We start from the raw sequence: 23,000 nt of genomic DNA, 5'->3' as shown, positions 1-23,000 counted from the left end.
GTGCCTGAGTCATTTGTTTGTTTTCCCATCTCCAGTCTGCATCTCACTGCCCTAAGTCGAAAGGATAGATTGTTACCCATCTTATGGAGGAGATGACGAGCCACAATAGACACAACAAAAGACTGCTAACCAAGTAAGCTATCAGCCAAAAGACCTTCCTCTGAATTAAACAACATATACACACATGCACACAAACACAACTCATGCACACATGACCACTGCCTCTGGCTGCTGAGTCTGGCCTTGGCAACTTGAGTCAGTGGTCATACATGTATGAGTTCCATTTGTGTGTGTGTGTGTGTGTGTGTGTGTGTGTGTGTGTGGAAGGTCTTTTGGCTGAAAGCTTACTTGCTTAGCAGTCTTTTCGTTGTGCCTTCCTGCAACTCAACATCTTCACTATATGGTGAGTAGTAATCTATCCTTTTCATGATATTGTCAGTATTCCACCCTTCATTTTCCATTGTTTGATTTTGTCCTAACTCAGAACTAGTAATTCACACTGAATGTGAACTGTCCTTTGTTTTGAAGATCGTATTTAGTTTACCAATCCCACTCCCAGTCATATTTTTTTCTCCTTTATTCTTTTGGTGCCTTGTCAGTTTTTGCCTTTAATTGCTCTAAGTGCAAAAAATGGTCAACTAGTTCTCTGAATTAACAGGCAATTTGTACTGTTTTCTTTTTGATTTCTCAGCTATACATTACTGTAGTCTTATTGTACCTGGTTTTCAAGCCAACTTTCAACTTCATTTATTGTGAAATTGTCTGCAATAGAGGCCATAAAATAGAGTGTCATCCTTAAAAGAAAGATGATGCAGATATGATGTAGTTACACATATTTCTCCTTCTCTGTTGCAGCTTTCTAGGACTGCTAAGAATAGTTTTGGCGATATTGAATTTCCTTATTTCACTTCTCTTTCAGTTCAGGAAAAGTCTTGTTTCTCCTGCAAACCTTGCACAATTAGCACTCCTGGAAGGTTTTGCAGGAGAACTCCTGTGAAGTTTGGAAGGTAGGAGACGAGGTACTAGTGGAAGTAAAGCTGTGAGGATGGGGCGTGAGTCGTGCTTGGGTAGCTCAGATGGTAGAGCACTTGCCCGTGAAAGGCAAAGGTCCCGAGTTCGAGTCTTGCTCCGGCACACAGTTTTAATCTGCCAGGAAAGTTTCAATTTTAGTGATTGTCTCCTTACCATAATGTATAAGATAGTCAGTCCCCAGTACATCTTTCCACAAAGGCATGTTTGGAGTGAAAAACTGAAGAATTAAAAGTGTGAACTGTCTTAATGTTCAATAGACTCAGTATCACTTGTCTTCTCTTTTCCCCCACATTTAAAGGAATTTGTAACTGGAAAAAGGTTATGGCAACTATATATGGATATTTCTAGACTTTTCAGAACCACATTTTGGTGATAACATCTACTCACTGGAAAAATCTTGGACATAGTACATTGAGGTAAAAGAGTTTGATATGAAAAGACCATCACTGATAAACTAAGAAATTTTATGCTTCCACTTGCACATATACTTTCAGAGTACCTTTTTGGTAAGTACTGAGTGGTTGTGAAGAAATTGTCTGTACCAGCTGCATTTTTATGTTTATTTAAAACCATGACAGGTTTTGGCCTCCAAGACCATTTTTTAATGTTATACGAGTTGTGATCTAAAAGTAATGGGAATTTTTGTTTTTCTTGAAGTATCTTAATTTATTCATCAACATCAGCCTTGCTCTTTTCAAAGTACTCCCCCTCAGATAAGTTGCACTTTTGCCAACACTTTTCCAATCTTGGAAACATATCTGGAACTCACTTTTTGGTATGGTGTTCAGCTCCTTCAGCAATATTTTTTTATGTTATTAATGGTGGCAAAACAACGTCCTTTCATGATACTCTTTAGCCTCATAAATAGAAAGAAGTCACAGGGGCCATGTCCAGTGAATATGGTAGCTGAGGCACCATAACAGTTTTGTTTTTTGTCAGAAAATCATGAACAAGCAATGAGATGTGAGAGGGAGCATTACTGTGGTGCTATTTCCATAGTTGGGCTTGCCTCAGTTGTGGTTGTTTTCTTCAGGCTGCTTCAGGTAACTAGCATGTAACTTCCAGGTAATATTCCTTAATGACTGTACAACCATAAAGCAGGAACTCATGAGGCACTATCCCATTGTGATGAAAGAAAACAGTGAGAAGAACCTTCACATTGGATCTAACTTGTCAATTTTTTTTTGGTCTTGGCTCTTCAGGCAGTTTGTATGGGATGGTTGGGCTTTGGTTTCAGCTTTAAACCAATATATCCATGTTTTGTCACCTATTATAATCCTCTTTAGAATTTCTGGATTGTTGTCAACTTCATTCAGCAGTTCCCGAGCAATGTCTATGTGATGTCATTTATGGTTGAAATTGAACAATTTTGGAACAAACTTTGATGCTGCACATTTCATGCCCAAAACATCCAAAAAATTGTTTGGCATGAGCCAAAGGATATGCCGACTTCATCAACAACCTCTCTGATGGTGATTTTCCAAAACCATTTTCTTTACTTCTTCCACATTATCATCAGTAATTGATGTGCTAGGATGTCCAGGGTGGTCATCATCTTCAAAATCTTCTCAATCCTTTTTGAAACATTTATACCACTCCTAAACTCTTGTTTTATTCATAGTAGATTTGCCAAAAACCACAGTCAACATTCCAAATACAAAGCTGTACTTTATTCCCTTTCTCAAGCAAAATTTAATGCAGTTTCTTTGATCCATATTTTCTGAATGCAAAAATTTGCTGAGCACTTGAAAACTTTTTTGAGTGTCAACAATAAACTAAATATTCAAAACAGCTAAAAATGAAAACTTACTTCAGGAACATGTGTAACAACAAGATAAAAAATTTAAAAATTGGGTGTATATGAAGGCCAAGAAATTAAAAAATTCTTATTATTTTTTGAACTATGGAAAATCGAGGATGGAATGTAACAGTACTATGAAAACAATATTTGCTACTCACCATATAGTGGAGATGCTGAGTCACAGATAGGCACAACAAAAAGACTGTCACACAATAAGCTTTTCAGACAAGGCCTTCATCAAAAATAGACACACACACACACACACAAATGCAACTTGTGCACACTTGACCACAGTCTCTGGCAGCTGAAGCCTGCTGGTTTGGCTTCAGCTGCCAGAAACTATGGTCATGTTTGTTTGTCAGGTATCCTCAGAGGGCACAGGACGTCTGACATATACCACTAGGTAATGGCCTCAGGTGCCACAGCCAATCATGGTTTTAAATAAACTGAAAAGTGCAACTGGTGCAGACATTTTATTCAAAACTATTACCACAATTGCAGAATTGCCAACAAAAATGTTCTACTACTGCACTAAAAATTAAGTATTGAGTGGCTTACTGTTGTTCCCACCTGTGCTTTTGATACATTCAAATATCATATTTAACTTAGTAGTAGTGGCAAAAATTTTGTGTAAAAAACTGATAGGACCTTTCTAGGACAGATTATAGAGATCTGATTTTCTCATAGATATTAGAACAGTTCAAAAAGTCAGTTTTTGAGCTGAAAATGATTGTGAAGAAGCACGATACGTAGCTCATGTCCACAAAGAACGAAGATTTTTTTTGTTACTTCATTGATGAACTATAATCTTTTAATAAAGACATCAATTTAATCACAGCTGTGAATGAAACTGGGAATCTGACTCACCTGCGATTCTCAGGAAATCCTTCACGAATTGCTAACTGTATGTCTTTAATACTTTCTTGGTACTTGCCCATCTCAAACAAGACCTCAGACCTAGCAGCAAAGGCATGTGGCAGTGTCTTTGATGGTTCTGAGTCTGAAAAATGTAAACTGATATTAATTCACACAAACATGTTGTAGCAACTGAAGTATGAAGTCTTAATATTTTACTATAAGACAGGAATGTGGGAATACCAGTACCATAGCATTTGACAGACAGATAATTCCTGTAAATTAGATGAAGCCGGATGGATGAAATGTGGTGGCAGAAGCAGCATTCCAGTTGGCAATGATCAATATTTATTGATAATTTACACACGCTTTGTCTGAGGCAGTTGTTTACAGACTGTGGCAAGCAGGTATCACTTTTTCACCAATTAAGCCAGTAATATTTTTTAATGGAAAATCCAGGATGAAATAACAATATTAATTAGGATAGATTACTACTTATCTCATAGATGAGGCATTAAGCAGTGGAAAGGCACATATGAAAAAGAGACTGTTGAATATTATTATCTATCGGACCAAGTCCGTCGAGGGGCATGAAAGGGAAGCAGTGGTTGGGAAGGGAGTGAGACAGGGTTGTAGCCTCTCCCCAATGTTATTCAATCTGTATACTGAGCAAGCAGTAAAGGAAACAAAAGAAAAATTCGGAGTAGGTATTAAAATCCATGGAGAAGAAATAAAAACTTTGAGGTTCGCCGATGACATTGTAATTCTGTCAGAGACAGCAAAGGGCTTGGAAGAGCAGTTGAACGGAATGGACAGTCTGTTGAAAGGAGGATATAAGATGAATATCAACAAAAGCAAAACGAGGATAATGGAATGTAGTCAAATTAAGTCGGGTGATGCTGAGGGAATTAAATTAGGATATGAGACCCTTAAAGTGGTAAAGGAGTTTTGCTATTTGGGGAGCAAAATAACTGATGATGGTCAAAGTAGAGAAGATATAAAATGTAGACTGACAACGGCAAGGAAAGCGTTTCTGAAAAAGAGAAATTTGTTAACATCGAGTATAGATTTAAGTGTCAGGAAGTCGTTTCTGAAAGTATTTGTATGGAGTGTAGCCATGTATGGAAGTGAAATATGGACGATAAATAGTTTGGACAGGAAGAGAATAGAAGCTTTTGAAATGTGGTGCTACAGAAGAATGCTGAAGATTAGATGGGTAGATCACGTAACTAATGACGAGGTATTGAATAGAATTGGGGAGAAGAGGAGTTTGTGGCACAACTTGACGAGAAGAAGGGACCGGTTGGTAGGACATGATCTGAGGCATCAAGGGATCACAAATTTAGCATTGGAGGGCAGCGTGGAGGGTAAAAATCATAGAGGGAGACCAAGAGATGAATACACTAAGCAGATTCAGAAGGATGTAGGTTGCAGTAGGTACTGGGAGATGAAGAAACTTGCACAGGATAGGGTAGCATGGAGAGCTGCATCAAACCAGTCTCAGGACTGAAGACCACAACAACAACAAGTCCTTTGTCAGATGAATAGGCACACACACTCATTCATACACAACTTACACACACATGGCTATTGTCACCTCTGGGCACTGTCCCCCTACTGGGATAAGTAGGGATCTCAGTTGGATTGGGTAGTACGGTATGGAGAAGGTGGGGGGGGGGGGGGGGGGGGGGGGTGGGAATGAGGAGGGACAGCACGGTAGGGCTGGGGAAAGATACTATAGTGCTGCCTGTGAGAGCACACAGGAAACTGGCAGGGATAGGATGGTAGGGTGCTAGCTGTAGCATTAGGAGACTGTGCTGGGAGAGGAGAGCAGCAGAGATGGGGAAATGATTATGCATGAGGGTAATGGAAGTTGAGGCCAGGCATGTAGGATATATTTTAACTGCAATTTTTAGCAACTTCAGTGTATAATATCACTTTTCACACACAAAAGCACTCCCAGGGTGGAGTTATATCAAGTGCTATGACCAACTGTCAGACTCTGAACTCTTTTATTTGAGACATACATATTCAGTAAGATGCCAAGCCACAAGCTTACTAGTTGTGGCAGTTAAAAACAATAAAAGAAAAAGAATATGTTTTCATCTTTTAGAATTGCAAATATTAGCCTCCAATGTTCCATGTATGAGGACACTTTTAAAAATTAAAAATTTCACAATACAAGTTGTAATGCAATGATGAACAGAAAAGTTAACACTTAACATTGAAAACAGTTGTCTAACTGAAGTTAATGTTGTTTACTTAAAATACATTGTTAAGCTTTCAGGATTAATGGTGGATTAATAGACAATGAATTTCATAATTTTCATAAGCATTATCAGCTATATACACAGTGAAAAACTATTGAAAATTTTAAATATCATTCTATGTAGCTAAAGGAAAACTCACTTGAGAAGTATATAAAACTAGCAAACCCAGCAGTGCTTCACAATTGCTAAACATGGGTGGGAATTGGACATATATCTTAATCTCCTTCTCCCCCCCTCTCTATGTCCATCTTCTCCTTCTTCCCCTTTCTCAGTCCACTACCTCTTCTCCAGTGTCTGTCTCTCTCTCCTTCTCCTCCTCCCCCCTCTCTTTGTCCAACTCCTCCCTCAACCCTCTCTGCTCACCTCTCTTCTCCCTTGTCTCTGACCTTGAACCTTATTTACTGTTACTGCAAAATAAACTTTGGTTGGACATTGAAGTCACTTAAAATCTTAAAATGAATGGTAAATCAGTTGGGATCATTGGTACACAGTGTATGGGAAGGATCTTTCCAGCTGCTGGATATGTGAGAATAGTATCTTCAATGACAGTATTTCGCATAGTTTTAATCAGCAAACAAGTAAGATTACAAAGCACTGGATGATTTGATTCCATAATAGTATTCTAATCATAAGCCAATACGCCGTAAATTCAAATTTCCTGTTTTCTGTTGAAGCTCACTGCGAGGAGGGGGGGGGAGGGGGACAGCACATTCTTGTGTGTACAATTTTTGTTTAAAATTGTATGTAACGAGAAGGAATGTGTGGTAAATGGGAGAAACAGTTTGTCTAATGGTACAAATGCCCTGCTATTGTAATTGAAACCGACTGCGAGAAAGAAATCTATTTTCCGCAGTTTCACAGCACATCACAGTACAGAATTTTTTTCCTCACAGTTGGGTTTAACAGAAAACCTATACATTGTTGTTTTAAAAAATTCATAGCCTATGTCTGTCTGAAGATTTATTAGTGTATCATGTAAAAATTTGAAGTAAATCAGTCAAGAACTTTTCAAGAATGTTTCCCTTTTATACAGGGTGATTGCGTGATTATGTTACAAAACTTTCAGGGATGATGACGGAGAAGGATAAATGAATCAATTTGATGTAAGGGACCCTGGTCCAGAAACTACTGAGTCAAAAGTTAGAAGTTACTATCTTTATGATACTTTTGACAATGAAATACATGTACCTCTGCTGCTGTTGCTATAATAGTAGGGTAGGTATTCCAGATGAGACTTAGTCATTGAGGCTGGGATGATAACTTAACTAATCCACTGCAGATGGCATGCCATGTAGTGACATGAGCAGTGCTGCTGTACAATGTCTGTACTATAGTACACTGCAGTCTGTGTATACAATTGGAGGCACTGATGTTGATCAGCCCTAACCAAACTGAGTTTGTACAGGATAAAATATGTGCACAGAAGACATTTGGCTCACGCCATAAACCCAAAGATGGTCCAACAATAAAGTGAAACAGGGAAATTGGTGCCCCAGTACAACAACCAAAGAGGATAAGGAACTACTTGGACTCCTAACATAGAAGATCCAGAAATTTTTATAGAGTCAATGAGGTGCCTGCAATCAGCATCCAATTAGTTGCACATAAATGAATGTTTTGCAGAGTATTGTGTGGCAAGTGTTAAGGAAAATACAGCTACACTCCCACTATCCACAGAAAGTGCATGCTTTGACTCCTGCTGACTTTAGAGTTCATGTCACATTCAGATAATGGTTCTTGCAGCATCTTACAGTCAATTCTCACTTCCCTGCATGTGTATTTTTCATGGCTGAAACCTGTTTCACCAGAGACTGAATGCTAAATAATCACAATAGTCATGTTTGAGTCAATGAGAATCCGCATGCTATAGTTGTGAAGAGCCATCAACACAGAGTATTAGTCAATGTATTGGTAGGCATAGCCAGCGATTATGCACTAGGTCCATTTTTTCTTCCTCCCTGCATAAATGCGCCAGTGTACACAGTACTTATCAGAGACCTGTTTCTGCACATATCACACTTGTTATTTGTCAGTGGGTGTAGCTCCAACATGACAGAGCTCCACCTCACTTCAAACTGAGGGTTCGTGAACACCTGGATTAGACATTCCCTGAAAAGTGGAGAGGCAGAGGATGACCAGTTTCCTGGCCAGCATGCACTCTTGATCTCACCCAACTTGATTTCTTCTTGTGGGGCCTTGTGAATAGTCGGGAATTCAAGACACCTGTCAAGACTGAAGAGGATCTTGTGACAAGAATTCTTGCTGCCTGCGACACTTGTCAAATGACACCCGAGGTATCATAACAGGCGCAACAGAACTTTGTGCAATGATGCAATGCCTGCATTGACACTGAGGGTTGGCATTCTAAATAACTGTTGTAAAGGTAGCAGCTTGTGAAATTTAAGCAGGTAAATTGAATTCATTATTACTCGGCCTCTCTGACATCAAGTTGCTAGTCCATCAATAGGGGAAATTATCTGAGGATTTTGGAGAGTATTCGGCAGGAATTCTGCATGTCATGATCAGGGTTTGGAAAGTGGAGCCCATGAGTGCTGATTGAGGCTAAGGCAGAACTTAGTAAATTTTTGCTTATACCTCTGACTTGCTCATTTTCAGACTAGGGCTCCGTACCTCAGATTGATACATTTATCCTTTTCTGACATCCCCAAATGTTTGTAACATCATCATGGAATAACTATGTGTGTATGTGTGTGTCTTAAAAATATGTAGCACCTGTCTGTCCCAACGTTTGTTAGAGTATCATGTAAAATACATCAGTCAAGAATTTTTCGAGATTTTTGGAAACAACTTTTCCCCTCATTTCCTCTTTGTGTGTTACAATAGAAGATTATGAAGAGACGGATGGCTGGTCATTGCCTTAACAATAAATGCATTTTGTGATTTATTATTATCAGCAATAAATATAGTTTAAAAGCAATGGAAAATTTTATGTAGTAAAAGGAAAACTGACTTGAGAAATGCACAAAAAATGCACAAAATTATGGAGAGGCAGATGGCTCACCAGTTCTTACCTTCAAAAGGCAAAGTTCAAGTACTGCCAACAGACACATTTAAAAGATATAAACTATTTGTTTTGGAACTGTTTGTTCCTCACTCTACAATGGAAAAATCCAGGATGGAATGTAACATTATTATAAAAAGGATAGTTGGCTACTCACCATGTAGTGGAGCGGCTGAGTTGCAGATAGGCACAACAAAAAGACTGTCAGCCGGGTGGCAGGGGTAAGGAGCAGGCTGGGGTGGGAAGGGGAAGGGATAGCAAGGTAGGGGTGGGGAATAGTAAAGTGCTGCTTGTTGGAGCATACTGGGATGAGGTGGAGAGGGGGTGGGGCAGCTAGGTGCAGTCTGGCGGTTAGACGGAGAGCATTCTACATGGGCATGACAGCTAATAAGCTGTCTGTCCACATGAATGGCCACTAACAAACTGTGCCCAAGAAACAGCTGGACCACCCCATTGCTGAGCACACCACTCAGCACAATGTTCTCCATGAAATGTGCAGGTGTGAACTCCCTGCATTATATCCTATGTTCCAGTAATCTTCCTGGCCTCAACCTTCATTAGTCTTTGTCCTTATCCTCTAGCCCCTTGTGTATTCCCATTCAAACAATACACAGTCCACTATTTGACCAATGCACCCACTGAAATGATAATTAAATCAAGACCCTAAGCTGTAGACAGGTCTTGATATACATCAATGGGGACAGTTGAAAATGTGTACCCTGACTGGGACTCGAACCCGGGATCTCCTGCTTACATGGCAGACGCTCTATCCATTTGAGCCACATTACCAACTTAAGGTCCACACACTACATTCGTAGTGCCCCTGCCCACTGCACTCATTACTCATGGCAGACAATCTGACAGAGTCCCGTAAGAGTTTGGGCAATACAAGTGCATCCTCACAGAAGAAGAAGGTCAATGGCCGGTTAGCTTTAACTATATATGGAGATGATATCTGTTATTTTGGACACGTTCTTCTTTCTGTGTGGATGCACACGCATTGCCTGAACTCTTACAGGACTCGGCCAGATTGTCTGCCACGAGTAATGAGTGTAGTGGGCTGGGGCACTTTGAACGTAGTGTGTGGACATTAAGATGGGAATGTGGGTCTCACAGGAAGCGTCCAAGGGATAAATCCCTGCAGTCGCACTATCCTCTGTGCCCTCGGTGGCTCAGATGGATAGAGCGTCTGCCATGTCAGCAGGAGATCCCGGGTTCGAGTCCCGGTCTGGGTACAAATTTTCAACTGTCCCCGTTGATGTATATCAACACCTGTTGACAGCTTAGGGTCTTGATTTAATTTCCATTTCATTCTAGAGAGTTGCATGGTCACCAATGATATCTGTTCTTTCGGACATGTCCAAAAAAACAGATACCATTTCCATATATAGTTAAGGCTAGCCGGCCATTGACCTTCTTGTTCTGTTCAGATGCTCACGCATTGCCTGAACTCTTACGAGACTTGGTCAGATTGTCTGCCACAAGTAATGAGTGTAGTGGGCAGGGGCACCACGAATGTAGTGTGTGGACATTAAGTTGGGAATGTGGGTCTCATGGGGAGTGTGCAAGGGATAAATCCCTGCAGTCACACTGTCCTCAGTGCCCTCAGTGGCTCAGATGGATAGAGCGTCCGCCATGTAAGCAGGAGATCCTGGGTTTCAGTCCCAGTTGGGGCACACATTTTGAACGGTCCCCATTGATGTATATCAACACCTGTCGACAGCTTAGGGTCTTGATTTAATTATCATATCATTCTAGAGAGCTGCATGGTCCCCAATGGTATATGTTCTTTCAGACATGTCCGAAAGAACAGATTCCACCTCCATATAATGCACCCATTGTCTTTTAACCTCTCTCCTTTCTTCCGTCAAACCTCCCAACTGCACCTAGCTGCCCTACCCTCTCTCCACCTAATCACTGTATGCTCCCAAAAGCAGCACTTTTCTGTCCCTCACCACTACCCTGCTATCCCTCCCCCTCCCTGTCCCAGCCTCCTCCTTATCCACACCATCTGGTTGCGCTGCTCGCAGTGTGGCCTCAGCAGCCACAGACTGCAGTCATGTGTGTGTGAGTTGTGTTTGTGTATGTATATGTTCTATCTCTGATGAAGACCTTGTTGGCTGAAAGCTCATTGTCTGACTGTCTTTGTGTTGTGCCTATTGGTGACTTAGCATCTTCGCTATATTGTGAGTAGCAGCTATAATATTGTTAGTTCCTTACTCAGTGAGAAAGGAGGAAAATATTGAGAGGACCTACCAGTAATGAGGATGAGGGGAACAAAGGTGAAGGGCAAGATATCAGAGAGAATAGGGAGTCAAATATTGACTGTACCAAATTCCATCCACAGATGATATAAGATCAGAATGGGGCAAGGGGGAGGGAGACTGTAGTTTGCCCTCCAGTGGACATGTATGTGTATAATGTGCATCAAGTACAAATAAAATTGTTTTGAACCATACATTGTTGTTTCACAGTTGTGAGCCCATACCTATTCACTCATTACTGTTTCAGCTAACATAGTAATAAATTGTGTTGTCATATGTCCAAGCGAGCAGCAGTAATATAAAATAAACAGCGAGCTAGATGAGAAAATATTTGTATTTCATGCAAGAAAATCGCTCAGATTATCAGTTAGTAACTCAATCCCACAATGAGGCAATTGTCTATGAGTTAATTAGTAATCAAATAAACAGCTGGCTGGGATCTGGTGCAGCTGCACTGTTTAATGCTTCAAGTGGGTGATTAGGTTGGTGTAACACTTATCCATGGCAAGAGAGAGATAGAATGAAAGTTTTTTCTTTTCTTGTGTTTTAATTAAACAATGCTCTAATTCAAATAATGTAAGATTAGTTATCATTGTTCATTAAACTGAGATTAAAGTGTGATTTAGCTCATACTTGTTTATCTTGGTAATGTAAAGATAGGTACTCTTCACATATGTACAAAGTATGCCACACGCCCGCTCATATTACGAGAAACGGTGCACCCGCTTGAGCATCAACAGACTTTAAGTCTTCTTTCTATACACACACAAAATGGCCATATCACAGTAAGGGTCAGTTAAAAATCAGTGCAATATTCAGACATGGATAGTGGCACTGACCTGCTGGCATTGCCCTCAGGAGAGCCTGCGTGAATAAAATGAGTGCCTTGGCATTGTCTCCATTAGACATTTCCTTGTGTCCCTCCAGCAACTTTTGCTGTGCTATAACAGGATCCTTTGCACGGTACAGAGGACGGACGTGCTTCATTGTACTCAGAATTGCTTCACGAACCTGAAAATTATAACTACAGCTATAACAATAAATAACATTATCTGATATCAATTATGCATCAGCTTCATGAGTATCATATATGAGTCCTGTGTTTTATATTTAAAGTTTACAGAACAGTTTCAAAACATACACACACAAATGACCCATGGTCAGTCCAATATATCAAAACAAAGTTGTTGGACAATGGTACTGTGCAGAGAGCCACATAATTTTCTTTGTGCATAACACTCTTCACTCTTGCATCAACTTATATACTGAATTAAGTATTGTTTTCTTCAGTTACATACTGGTTAAACTTTTCACAGAATCATCCGAGAAACGTGCTGATATTGAGTGACAAGATGATTAGAACTGATTACTTCAATGTAAACACCACTAAGCATGGATCTCAGGCCAGGCACTGTTGTTATATATAGCAACAATATTAGATATGTTTACACCACAGTAGTGGATTCGGGCAACCTTCCCTCTCAGTTTTAATATATTACTTGGATACTTTCATGAAATGTTTCAAAGCCAGCATTGACAAACATTATATCACTGCACCTGTCTTGTCAAGAGCTTTCGAATGCCATTAAAAAGTATACATTTCTATTAAAAAGTAATCATACTTTCTTCAATACCATGGAGCTTAACGGATGCTCAGTGCTGAGCTTATCAGCTTTCAATATGTTGGTTGATAGAAATGTTATAAGTATTAACCATACAACAAAATTACATGCTTTTCTGTGTAGCTTCACTTCAGAAAAATGTTGTTTTATGTCTTGTTCCATTCATGACATAAAATGTGTATTACATTAATAATTTAGGAGTAAAAGCAACAACTTTCCAAATAGTAGAGAGGTTGAGTCACCAATAAGCACATAAACAAGACTGAAATCTTTGCTAGCTTTTGAATGAATCCATTTTCAGGCTTGACCAAGTGTAAAATCAAACACACACACACACACACACACACACACACACACACACACACACACACACACACACACATATATATATATAACAAAGATGATGTGACTTACCAAACGAAAGCGCTGGCACGTCGATAGACACACAAACAAACACAAACATACACACAAAATTCTAGCTTTCGCAACCAACGGTAGCTTCATCAGGAAAGAGGGAAGGAGAGGGAAAGACGAAAGGATGTGGGTTTTAAGGGAGAGGGTAAGGAGTCATTCCAATCCCGGGAGTGGAAAGACTTACCTTAGGGGGAAAAAAGGACGGGTATACACTCGCGCACACACACACATATCCATCCACACATATACAGACACAAGCAGACATATTCGGAAGTGCAGAGGCAAAGATGTTGTTGAATGACAGGTGAGGTATGAGTGGCGGCAACTTGAAATTAGCGGAGATTGAGGCCTGGTGGATAACGGGAAGAGAGGATATATTGAAGAGCAAGTTCCCATCTCCGGAGTTTGGATAGGTTGGTGCTAGTGGGAACTATCCAGATAACCCGGACGGTGTAACACTTTGCCAAGATGTGCTGGCCGTGCACCAAGGCATGTTTAGCCACAGGGTGATCCTCATTACCAACAAACACTGTCTGCCTGTGTCCATTCATGCGAATGGACAGTTTGTTGCTGGTCATTCCCACTTAGAATGCGTCACAGTGTAGGCAGGTCAGTTGGTAAATACACGTGGGTGCTTTCACACATGGCTCTGCCTTTGATCGTGTACACCTTCCGGGTTACAGGACTGGAGTAGGTGGTGGTGGGAGGGTGCATGGGACAGGTTTTACACCGGAGGCGGTTACAAGGGTAGGAGCCAGAGGGTAGGGAAGGTGGTTTGGGGATTTCGTAGGGATGAACTAAGAGGTTATGAAGGTTGGGTGGACGGCGGAAAGGCACTCTTGGTGGAGTGGGGAGGATTTCATGAAGAATGGATCTCATTTCAGGGCAGGATTTGAGGAAGTCGTATCCCTGCTGGAGAGCCACATTCAGAGTCTGATCCAGTCCCGGAAAGTATCCTGTCACAAGTGGGGCACTTTTGTGGTTCTTCTGTGGGAGGTTCTGGGTTTGAGAGGATGAGGAAGTGGCTCTGGTTATTTGCTTCTGTACCAGGTCGGGAGGGTAGTTGCGGGATGCGAAAGCTGTTGTCAGGTTGTTGGTGTAATGGTTCAGGGATTCCGGACTGGAGCAGATTCGTTTGCCACGAAGACCTAGGCTGTAGGGAAGGGACCATTTGATGTGGAATGGGTGGCAGCTGTCATAATATAGGTACTGTTGCTTGTTGGTGGGTTTGATGTGGACGGACATGTGAAGCTGGCCATTGGACAGGTGGAGGTCAACGTCAAGGAAAGTGGCATGGGATTTGGAGTAGGACCAGGTGAATCTGATGGAACCAAAGGAGTTGAGGTTGGAGAGGAAATTCTGGAGTTCTGCTTGTGTCTGTATATGTGTGGATGGATATGTTTGTGTGCGCGAAAGTATACCCGTCCTTTTTCCCCCCTAAGGTAAGTCTTTCCGCTCCCGGGATTGGAATGACTCCTTAGCCTCTCCCTTAAAACCCACATCCTTTCGTCTTTCCCTCTCCTTCCCTCTTTTCTGATGAGGCAACAGTTTGTTGCAAAAGCTTGAATTTTGTGTGTATGTTTGTGTTTGTTTGTGTGTCTATCGACCTGCCAGTGCTTTCGTTTGGTAAGTCACATCATCTTTGTTTTTAGATATATTTTTCCCACGTGGAATGTTTCCCTCTATTATATATATTTGTGTGTATATGTATTCTCTAGCTCAAAAATGGATTTGTTCAGAAACTAGAAAAGTCCTCATTCTTGCTTTAATGCCTGTCAACAACTTAATGCCTCTACTATTCAGTAAGTTTTTATCTTTACCACTGAATTATTTACATTCTACCAAAACTTTTCATTACCATATTTAAAAGTTCTTACATGACTCACCAAGTAGGTATAGTATTTTTAGGCCTAATCAAAAAGGACCACATGTAATGTTTTCGAGGCATTAAAACACTTGTGCATCTAAAATTCTATCAGATATATTTTTAAGTAATTCTTATTATGATCGGCTGCTGTTTATAGTCAGTGTTTAGGCTAAACTAATCATTCTTTTCAACATCTCTGGTGTTTCCTAACCCAGTTTTAGCCTGTGTTTAGTATAAGTTCTACACTCCTGGAAATGGAAAAAAGAACACATTGACACCGGTGTGTCAGACCCACCATACTTGCTCCGGACACTGCGAGAGGGCTGTACAAGCAATGATCACACGCACGGCACAGCGGACACACCAGAAACCGCGGTGTTGGCCGTCGAATGGCGCTAGCTGCGCAGCATTTGTGCACCGCCGCCGTCAGTGTCAGCCAGTTTGCCGTGGCATACGGAGCTCCATCGCAGTCTTTAACACTGGTAGCATGCCGCGACAGCGTCGACGTGAACCGTATGTGCAGTTGACGGACTTTGAGCGAGGGCGTATAGTGGGCATGCGGGAGGCCGGGTGGACGTACCACCGAATTGCTCAACACGTGGGGCGTGAGGTCTCCACAGTACATCGATGTTGTCGCCAGTGGTCGGCGGAAGGTGCACGTGCCCGTCGACCTGGGACCGGACCGCAGCGACGCACGGATGCACGCCAAGACCGTAGGATCCTACGCAGTGCCGTAGGGGACCGCACCGCCACTTCCCAGCAAATTAGGGACACTGTTGCTCCTGGGGTATCGGCGAGGACCATTCGCAACCGTCTCCATGAAGCTGGGCTACGGTCCTGCACACCGTTAGGCCATCTTCTGCTCACGCCCCAACATCGTGCAGCCCGCCTCCAGTGGTGTCGCGACAGGCGTGAATGGAGGGACGAATGGAGACGTGTCGTCTTCAGCGATGAGAGTCGCTTCTGCCTTGGTGCCAATGATGGTCGTATGCGTGTTTGGCGCCGTGCAGGTGAGTGCCACAATCAGGACTGCATACGACCGAGGCACACAGGGCCAACACCCGGCATCATGGTGTGGGGAGCGATCTCCTACACTGGCCGTACACCACTGGTGATCATCGAGGGGACACTGAATAGTGCACGGTACATCCAAACCGTCATCGAACCCATCGTTCTACCATTCCTAGACCGGCAAGGGAACTTGCTGTTCCAACAGGACAATGCACATCCGCATGTATCCCGTGCCACCCAACGTGCTCTATAAGGTGTAAGTCAACTACCCTGGCCAGCAAGATCTCCGGATCTGTCCCCCATTGAGCATGTTTGGGACTGGATGAAGTGTCGTCTCACGCGGTCTGCACGTCCAGCACGAACGCTGGTCCAACTGAGGCGCCAGGTGGAAATGGCATGGCAAGCCGTTCCACAGGACTACATCCAGCATCTCTACGATCGTCTCCATGGGAGAATAGCAGCCTGCATTGCTGCGAAAGGTGGATATACACTGTACTAGTGCCGACATTGTGCATGCTCTGTTGCCTGTGTCTATGTGCCTGTGGTTCTGTCAGTGTGATCATGTGATGTATCTGACCCCAGGAATGTGTCAATAAAGTTTCCCCTTCCTGGGACGATGAATTCACGGTGTTCTTATTTCAATTTCCAGGAGTGTATGTAGTTTCATCAGACTGTAGAAAAATTGCTGCTGGTAATAATAATGGTCTGAGCCCAAACTAGAAAAAGCAGTCCTAGATTAGCATGTCAGTTCCACTACTGTATGATACACTCAGATGATACCTTTTTCCAGGCATCTCTCATATCCATGGGTGCCCTTCTGAGTACCATGTACCACAACTTATCATTCTATGAAACCATCTTCCACAGCTCCACAGACCAATGACAGCATTATTGCATATTCATTCTTGTAATCAGTGGCTTCTGTGTAGCAACATGGTGGTGGAAACTGAGTTGCTTCATCTCTTGATGGACTGTTCTGTCACCAACAATGGAAGATATTCTGTAGTAGTGGACAGTGATGTGTGATCATTAGTAGACCACATCTGTTAATTCCTTGACACAACCAGAGAGTTGTTTGGTTTAGTGCTCCTCTGACATTTCCATATTACAATAACATCACTAACAATGGACCTGGGAACATATGGCTCCTATGACATTTTCCTGAAAGATTGTCCCAACTTGTGGACCACTGCACTTATGATCCATTAAAATTCTTTGGATTCTCTCCATGGACTAAATTCTCCTAATCTCATTTGTGACTCACTTTGCCAGAAATCTTAATAGTGTAAGATGGCCAAAGTGTTTGGAGACTTTTGCCACACTGTTTCATGAACAGTACAATAATCAGGTTTTTGGTAATAGTTTATGCTTTGTCTTCTTCTAAGAGTAAACAAAAATTAACATTAACAAAAATTTTATTATTTATGACTTATTTAAGTTATTTCAGAAAGTAGCATTGTGTTCTTTGGTTTGATTGTAGACCATCACAATACTGCTCTGCAGAACTTTTGGAATAAAATTTCTTTATTTCATTGATTTGATCACACCAGCAGCACAAATATACCATATGATATTGGATAATACAGTACACTATTACGTAAGATGAAAAACACATTTACCCATCCAACAGTATTTATTTGTGCCTGAAACTTCTTGTCAATAACACAGTACACTGAACTATTGTTTTATTTTAAATATGAGAATAGTTTGCAGTGGAATACAATTTAGAAAAAGCTGGTTATATGTGAATTATAGTATTTCAGATATACATCCAGGGCATCATCATTTCTTCTTTTGTTGTTTTGGCTGAGAACCTCCCAGCCATTGCCAGGGCAAGTCAGTAATTGACTTCTGAGTGTGAAATCATACCTGTTTATTCATTGAGATGCCATATAAAATAACTGTTGCTAAATGAGATAAAGTTATTATCATATCTGACAGCTAAGGAAGAAACTGTGGGAATAAAATGCAGGACAAATTAGGTAACCATTTCTGTGTGCCAAGTGCTATAAAACCTGGTGCACCAATCAAGGAAATTATTTTAAAAAATGTGGACAAATTATCTGATGACTTCAGGAACCTATATGTTAATCGTTATTGGTGGCTCCTGAAAGATCTGTGGGAGAGTTGCAGAGAAATGTAATAGATTCTCTGGAATGCACACTTAAACTAAAACACAAAATGAATTTAATAATTCATCCAGTACCTCTTAGGCATAACTCCCAAGATCTAAATGGAAAAATTATCTTTGAATTATGTCATGTTAGAAAAAATCAGTACTGCCACAAATGTGTGTGAAGAAACTGACTGTGAAATTTGAAATCAAACGACTGGAAAGAAACTAATATACAACTTATGTTCTACATTTAAACAAATGAGGAGAGATACACATTTGTAATAGGCTTGTTTCTTTCATACACATAGCAAAATAAATAAATAAAAATAAAGCAGAAAGAAAGAAGAAAGTAAACAGACAGGCGTTTATGGACTGGTATATAAACAGAATCAAGCAAAAAGGAAGAAACAGCAGCACACTTTCCAAGCTGAATTTCAAACCAACAAATACAAGAGCAAGGCAGTCATTAATGGATAGACAGGTGGAAAAGGACTGCAATAAAGTGAAAACTGGAAATATCTCAACAAAAGAAAGGCAAAATCCCAAATCCAGTGAACCAACAAGCCACATGTCAAAAACTAAGAATACCACCCTGGAAAAAAATTAGGATTTTCACTAGAGACACTAGTACAAAAAGTGAGGTAAGCAGTCAAGCAAGAAATGATATATTCCCTGTGCCTAATTTTAAATTGCACCATCAGGATCTCCAGCCACTGTCTAATAAACTTAAGAAATAGAAATAATGTTAAATGATCTAAATGATATTTCTGTCCTACGATTTACTGATCACTGATATAAACAAGATATGTTAGAGCTGACATACATCTCTCAGTCCAAACCTGCAAACAAGTCTTGTATGACAAAAAGTAGCAAGAGAACTCATTGCACCTAGTTGTTTAAATCCATGGTAATCTTGTCTGTTCCATGTGACTACATTTTGCAGACAGTGACCCACATTAAAAGAGACATTGATCAGTACCCAACAAACAGGTCTCTGCACAAACATGGAATCGGATCCAGCCACCACTTATATCTCAATAGAAAAAACAAAACAAAAAACCAAAATAGTGTGCTATATAATGGAATTAGACTATACAATAAACTACCACAAGAGATCAAAGACAGAAGTGAAATACGTGCCTTCAGGAACACCTAAAAAATTATTTGTTTGACAAGTGTTTTTATACCATAAAGGATTACCTAAAATGATGTGTAAATTTTGTCGACATTTGTGCTAATGATTAATTACTTCAATCTAGAGGCATTTTACAATATGTTCAATAGAACAGTGCAGTACAATGTCTGAGTGGGTAGCTCAGTAAGACAAATAAAAAATAAATAAATATTAAGTCATGGGGGTACCTGTGTATATGTTAAAGAAGATATTGAATTCAACAGTGTAACTAAACTCCATAATCTGACCAGTGAGAAAGCTATAGAACTATCTACAGTTGAATTACCAAGACAAAATACAATTGTTATTTGCATGTACAAGTCACCAGATGGAGACATAAAGGTGTTTGATATCACATGAAGGAACTTTCAAGAAAAATATAATTATATGTGGTGACTTCAATATTGATTTCTCAGTGTCCAATAAATTCAAAGATGATATTATAAATATACTACAGTCATTCAATATAAGCTCAGCTGTAACTGAAACAACTTGGAAAACTGCTTCTTTTGCATTTATAATTGACCAGCTTTTTGATAAATGCATGCAAATGTGCCTATAACACACAAGTGCTGAACATGGGTTTGAATGATCACTATTCTCACATTCCTATGAGGGGCTTGCAGGAAACTCAGGACCCCATGGAATACAATGCACTGTAAAGAATTTCAATACAAAAAATGTATAAAAAAACACAAAGTGCTTCTATTTTAATGCCATACACCAACATATCAGGGAACTTCCAATTCAACAATTCAAAAAAAAAGTAAAAGAATTTCTTCTTGAGCTCAGCATTTATGAAACTGATGAATTTTTAAGGGAGGCAAAGAATGTGGTATGACTACACTTTGTGATCAGTTTTTATATGCTTCTGTATATGAGTAAGTCTGTAATTGGCTAAAGTTACTATGCAATATCAATTTGTACCAGAAGTTTCTCTGTTTTGTTTTTGTGTGAAGGTACCACAATTATTTGTGTAATATTTATATTGTGTAATATTTTTCTTGTTTTTGTAATTATTTGTGTAACATTTATACTATGTAATATTGACTTTTGTAATGCCTCAGATGATCTCTGAGGTCTCTACAACAATGAAAATCAATCAATCAACATTTTTGTTTTCTTCTGAAGGGTGAAAACTGGAATGGTGTAAACCACTGTAACAATACCAATGAAAATTATGATAAGCTTATAGCAACATTTAAGCACTTTTTAAAAATAGCTTTCCCCAAGAAAACAACTACACCAACTCTGTTCAAAAAACAAATAAGTGGGTTACAAAAGGGATCAAGATATTGTGTCAAAATCATAGGATAGTGTATGAGTACTCCAAGCAAAATATTCGTCCTGATTTTATTGCCTACTTCAAAAGATACAAATGAATACTAACACAAGTTATTTTAAAAAATTGACAAACTAATGTGTAATTCAAAGAATAAAAACCTTGCCAGGTCATTTAATCACAGTGTGGCGTCGATAGTGTCAAGTGTAAATATATATGAGCTGTGACATATATGGGAATTAAGTTCTCTATATCCCGATTACCGATCCTGTTCCCATAGCTTCAACCATGTGCGTGTGCTTACAAGCAGGTACCCCCTGCCTGCCCCCCTCCTTATACACAAACACAGTTAGTTTCTCTGCATCGCCTGAAACCAGCTTTTGTCGACCCTGATGGTCTCACACCACTGCAGTCAGACTCTGCAGATGATCCATCCTTAATCAAGAATGAAGACATGCTCCCATCAGCCTCACCACACACCTCTTTTGCTGAAGACAGTTCGCCGTTGTTTGCTGGTTTCCTGACCTCGCCCCCTGTTTCACCCTGTGCAGGTTTTGTGCTCTCACCTCCAACATCAGAGACAAACACACAGTTTGTCTTGCAGTGTGCTACTGCACTGAGTGAATGACATTTCTATAGTGACGTTCGACGACCGAGTGCTCATTCTTTTGACAGATGCCGAGGTCCCTCCATCGGACGGTTCCTTACACATCAACATTGCACACAACCTCAAACTCCCACGCAAGTGTGACAGAACATCTCTAGGTGCTTTCATTTCTATGGATGGCTCAGTCCACTTAAGGGCCACACACGCCTCCACCAAGCCGTCGACTGCCCCACCTGCTTACTCCCGGGCTGGCCGCCGTCTCATCCAAACACAGTAGCTGACTAACTACGAAGTGGACCTGCCTCTCACCGCTCCGCCTGCAAAACGCACCTTGTTCCAGATGGAAGTACCAGTGGAGTGCCTGCCTACGCGCACGATTTCCACTGATGTCGACGCCCACACGCCCTCACCCGTGGACATCTGTGGTACTCTGTACTGTGGGAGGGGAGGGGAGGGGGGGGGGCTGTGTGACATCGATAGTTTGTATCAACCATGAAACTTAAGATCTGTGAACTCTAAGTGCTCTGTCGAGCCTCCACCTTAACTTTGCTTTAGTCAGTTCTTTGTTATACTTCATTCTGTATGGACACAGTGTCAAGTATAAATATATACGAGCTACAACATATATGGAAATTAAGTTTTCTATATCCCAATTACCAAACCCATTCCCATAGTAACGTAGAGCTGGTTATGAATGACAATAAACTAAGTGACTCCAGACAAATGGCTAGTGCTTTCAACTATTATTTCTCAAATATAGCACAGCAGTTGATAAATACACATAATGGGAAACAGCCAGGCAGTAAGAGTACAGTCAGATTGAAAAATGTGTGCAAATCCATTATTCATGTATCCAGTGATGCCTGAAGAATTGTCAAAAACTATAAAAGGATCGTATAATAAATATTCAGGGAGTGCTAATGATATACCAGATGCCATCATCAAAGGTAGCATGACATTTATTATGGAACCATTAGCAGACATAGTAAATTCATAATTTCCAAATAGTCTAAAAAGTGCAAAAATAACACCTCTGCCTAAAAATGGTGCAAAATGTGAAACTCGTAATTACAAGCCAGTTTCAGTTTTTTCAGACTTCAGCAGAATTATGGAAAAATGTCCCTTAGAAGATTAATAGCATTATTAAATAAAGAAAGACTGATAAATGACTCACAACATGGGTTCAGAGATGGATTGTCAACCCAGTCAGCAATTTTTACCTTTTTGAATGAAATAATAGCAGCAGTGGATGATAAGCAACATGTATCTGGAATATTTCTTGATCTTAGTAAAACCTTTGATGTTAATGTTCATGTTCATGACATCTTCTTGCATAAGTTAAGTAATTGTGGAATTAGAGGCCAGTCTGAAAGGTAAATCCAATCATACCTCAATAGTCAACTACAAATTAGGGAAATAAAGTATATAGACAGTGAAACTAAAAAATATCTAGTTTTTGCAGTAATGAGCAAAAAATTAAGTATGATGTCTCACAATGGTCAGGTGTGGGACCTGTCATATTTCTGCCATATGTAAATGATTCGATTAATAAACTACATGATTGAACCACAATGCTCTTTGCAGATGACACTAATATTCTAATTATATAATACAGGGAGAAAAATTTGCAGGGATGCAACACTGGTTATGCATGGCTTAGTAC

General features: G+C 40.4%; 1 protein-coding gene across 5 annotated transcripts in view; it reads right to left on the bottom strand.

Moving 5' to 3' along the window:
* LOC124805123 (SET and MYND domain-containing protein 4-like) overlaps positions 1-23,000 on the bottom strand; it is a 136,689-nt gene that overhangs the window by 58,028 nt on the left and 55,661 nt on the right. For 4 of the 5 annotated variants that reach the window (XM_047265579.1, XM_047265578.1, XM_047265577.1 and 1 more), the window contains 2 exons: positions 12,084-12,255; positions 3,701-3,833 (listed from right to left, as the gene is read on the bottom strand). In XM_047265579.1, the coding sequence (XP_047121535.1) occupies positions 3,701-3,833; positions 12,084-12,255 (305 nt within the window). Of the gene's footprint in view, positions 1-3,700; positions 3,834-12,083; positions 12,256-22,557; positions 22,697-23,000 lie in introns of those variants that run through there. The other variant, XM_047265580.1, reaches the window with a different exon arrangement.

Source organism: Schistocerca piceifrons, chromosome 7, assembly GCF_021461385.2.
Source record: "Schistocerca piceifrons isolate TAMUIC-IGC-003096 chromosome 7, iqSchPice1.1, whole genome shotgun sequence".
In the NCBI taxonomy this organism is placed as follows: domain Eukaryota; kingdom Metazoa; phylum Arthropoda; class Insecta; order Orthoptera; family Acrididae; genus Schistocerca; species Schistocerca piceifrons.
Note: the sequence above shows the minus strand (reverse complement) of the source record. Positions and strands in the feature narration are given on the sequence as shown.